The sequence below is a fragment of the Neopelma chrysocephalum genome, unplaced genomic scaffold (genome assembly GCF_003984885.1).
Source record: "Neopelma chrysocephalum unplaced genomic scaffold, ASM398488v2 Primary Assembly neopelma1_96743, whole genome shotgun sequence".
NCBI lineage: Eukaryota > Metazoa > Chordata > Aves > Passeriformes > Pipridae > Neopelma > Neopelma chrysocephalum.
In genome coordinates, this window is record NW_020925387.1 from 1 (window position 1) to 2,488 (window position 2,488).

Here is a 2,488-nt window from a genome sequence, read left to right on the forward strand (position 1 = left end):
CGGACGCTCATTCCAGGACCCCCGTTACTGGGAACCTCCATCCCTGGACCCCCCATCCCCAGCCCTCCCCCCCAAAACCCTGGGCCCCCCCAACCCTGGGCCCCCGCATCCTCAGGGCCCCCATCCCCGGGACTCCCCGATCCCAGAAGCCCCCCAACCCCGGGACTCCTTGTCTCCAGACCCCCCCCGCACCCCACAGCCCCCCATCCCCGGGACTTTCACCCCCCGCGTTCCACCCCCGCCGCGCTGACCCCCCCGTGCCCCCCAGCCGGCAGACCCTGCTGGTGCGGGTGGGCTGCGAGGGGCAGGAGGGGCTGCGGCACCTGCCCGGGGACCACCTGGGCGTGTTCCCCGCCAACCGCGAGGAGCTGGTGCGGGGGGTCCTGGAGCGCGTGGAGGACCCGCCGCCCCCCGAGCAGCCCCTGGGGCTGGAGAGCCGCGACGGGGACCCCGCAGGTACGGGAATGGGGACACGGGAGGGGTGGGGGGAACCCCGCAGGTACGGAGCGGGACGGGAGGAGGGGGGGGACCGGCAGTACGGACCGAGACGGGGGGAGACAAGGGGGACCCCGCCGGTACGAGCAGGGGTTGAGGCTTGGGAAGGAGCTGGGAAAGGGGAAAGGGTTGGGGAAGGAGAGGAGGAGGAAGAGGAAGGGTAGGGGGAAGGGGCTGGGAAAGAGGAAAGGAGAAAGAGCTGGGGAAGGGGAAGGGGCTGGGGAAGGGAATGGGAAAGGGGCTGAGGAGGGGGCTGAGGACGGGGAAGAGGAAGGGGCTGGGGAGGAGGAAAAGGAAAAAAGGAAGAGAAGGGGCTGGGGAGGAGCAGGAGGAAGAGGAAGGGGCTGGGGAAGCGGGGGAGGGACAGGACAGGACTGAGCACCCCTATCCCCCCCACCCCCGCAGGCGGGTCCCCCCCCGGACCACGCTGGGTGCTGCAGTCGCGGCTGCCCCCCTGCACCCTGGCCCAGGCTCTCACCTTCTACCTGGACGTGGCGGCCCCCCCGACCCCGCAGTTCCTGCAGCTCCTGGGCTCGCTGGCGCGGGACCCCGCGGAGCGGGAGCGGCTCCAGCGCCTGGCGCAGGTGAGGGGCGTTACCCCCGGGGCAGGGGGCTGGAGGAGCTGGAGGCTGGGATGCTGGGATATTGGCCCCGTCCATGGCCGGATACCGTGATGCTGGGATGCTGATCCCATCCCCAGCTGGGATACCGGGATGCCACCCTGCCAGGGTGACCGCTGGTCCCTTTGTCCAGGTGCTGGGTGAGTGTCCCACACAGGTGCCAGGTGCTGGGTCCCGGTGTCCCACCCGTCTGCCCGGCGTGGGGTCCCAGCGCTGTGCCGTGTCCCCGTGTCCCCGTGTCCCGGTGTCCCCATGTCCCGGTGTCCCCACGTCCCGGCCGTGTGCCCGCAGGACGCGCGGCTGTACGAGGAGTGGAAGTGGTTCCGGTGCCCGACGCTGCCGGAGGTGCTGGCCGAGTTCCCGTCCGTGGCTCTGCCGGCCGCGCTGCTGCTCTCCCAGCTCCCGCTGCTCCAGCCCCGCTACTATTCCATCAGCTCCGCGCCCGGCGCCCACCCGGGCGAGATCCACCTCACCGTGGCCGTCGTCACCTACCACAGCGAGAGTGAGCGGGGACGGGCACGGGCACGGGCACGGGGCGGCGGGGGCTTCCAGGGCATCTCCGGGGTCCTCGGGGCCCCTCCAGGGTTCCCAAACCATCTCCGGTGTCCGCAGAGCATCTTCGGGTCCTCCGTTCCCCAGCCCTGCCCGGGGAGGGGGGTGTCCCCAGCCCCTCTGCGTGGGGGGGTGGGGGGTCTCTGGGGGGCTGCCTTTTGGGGTGCCGCCCGCCGCAGCCCCCACAGACCCTCCCGGTCCCCACAGACGGGCAGGGCCCCCTCCACTACGGCGTCTGCTCCACGTGGCTGGCGCGGCTGCAGCCGGGGGACACGGTGCCCGCCTTCATCCGGGGGTAAGGGAGAGTCCCCCCGCTCCGCCTGCCTGCCCCCCCTCCTGCTCCCTGCCCGCTCTCCCTGTCCGCTCCCTGTCGCCGCTCTGCTCCCCTGCCTGTCCCCCCACTCGTCCCCCTCCATGTCCCTGCCCGCCCCCGTCCCCCCCCCCGACTACATTTCCCGGCATCCCCGAGCAGGGGCCGGTCCCGGGGCTCCCCCGGGTCGGTCCCGGGCCCCCCCGGTGACACCGTCACCGCTGCAGGGCCCCCTCGTTCCGGCTGCCGCCCGACCCCAGCACCCCCTCCATCCTCGTGGGCCCCGGCACCGGCGTCGCTCCCTTCCGGAGCTTCTGGCAGCACCGGCTGCACCTCCTGCACACCGAGGGTGGGGACAGGGCTGGACGGGGGGAACGGGAGAACACAGGGACATGGGAGGGCTGGGGACAACGGGACATGGTGGGGGGACAGGTGGATGGGGGACTTGGGGAGGGGGTACATGGAGATAGGGACAACAAGGGCACAAGGGACAGGGGAAACAGGGCTGGGG

General features: G+C 72.5%; 1 protein-coding gene across 1 annotated transcript; it reads left to right on the top strand.

Moving 5' to 3' along the window:
• Positions 1 to 268: 268 nt before the first annotated feature.
• On the top strand, positions 269 to 2,397 carry LOC113981743 (nitric oxide synthase, endothelial-like; the record flags this gene model as incomplete). The annotated part of the gene is made up of 5 exons (XM_027709305.1): positions 269 to 456; positions 901 to 1,079; positions 1,407 to 1,617; positions 1,875 to 1,962; positions 2,205 to 2,397. Coding segments are annotated over 5 exons (859 nt in total), but the record flags the coding sequence as incomplete, so codon positions are not given.
• Between the last annotated feature and the right edge of the window lie 91 nt (positions 2,398 to 2,488).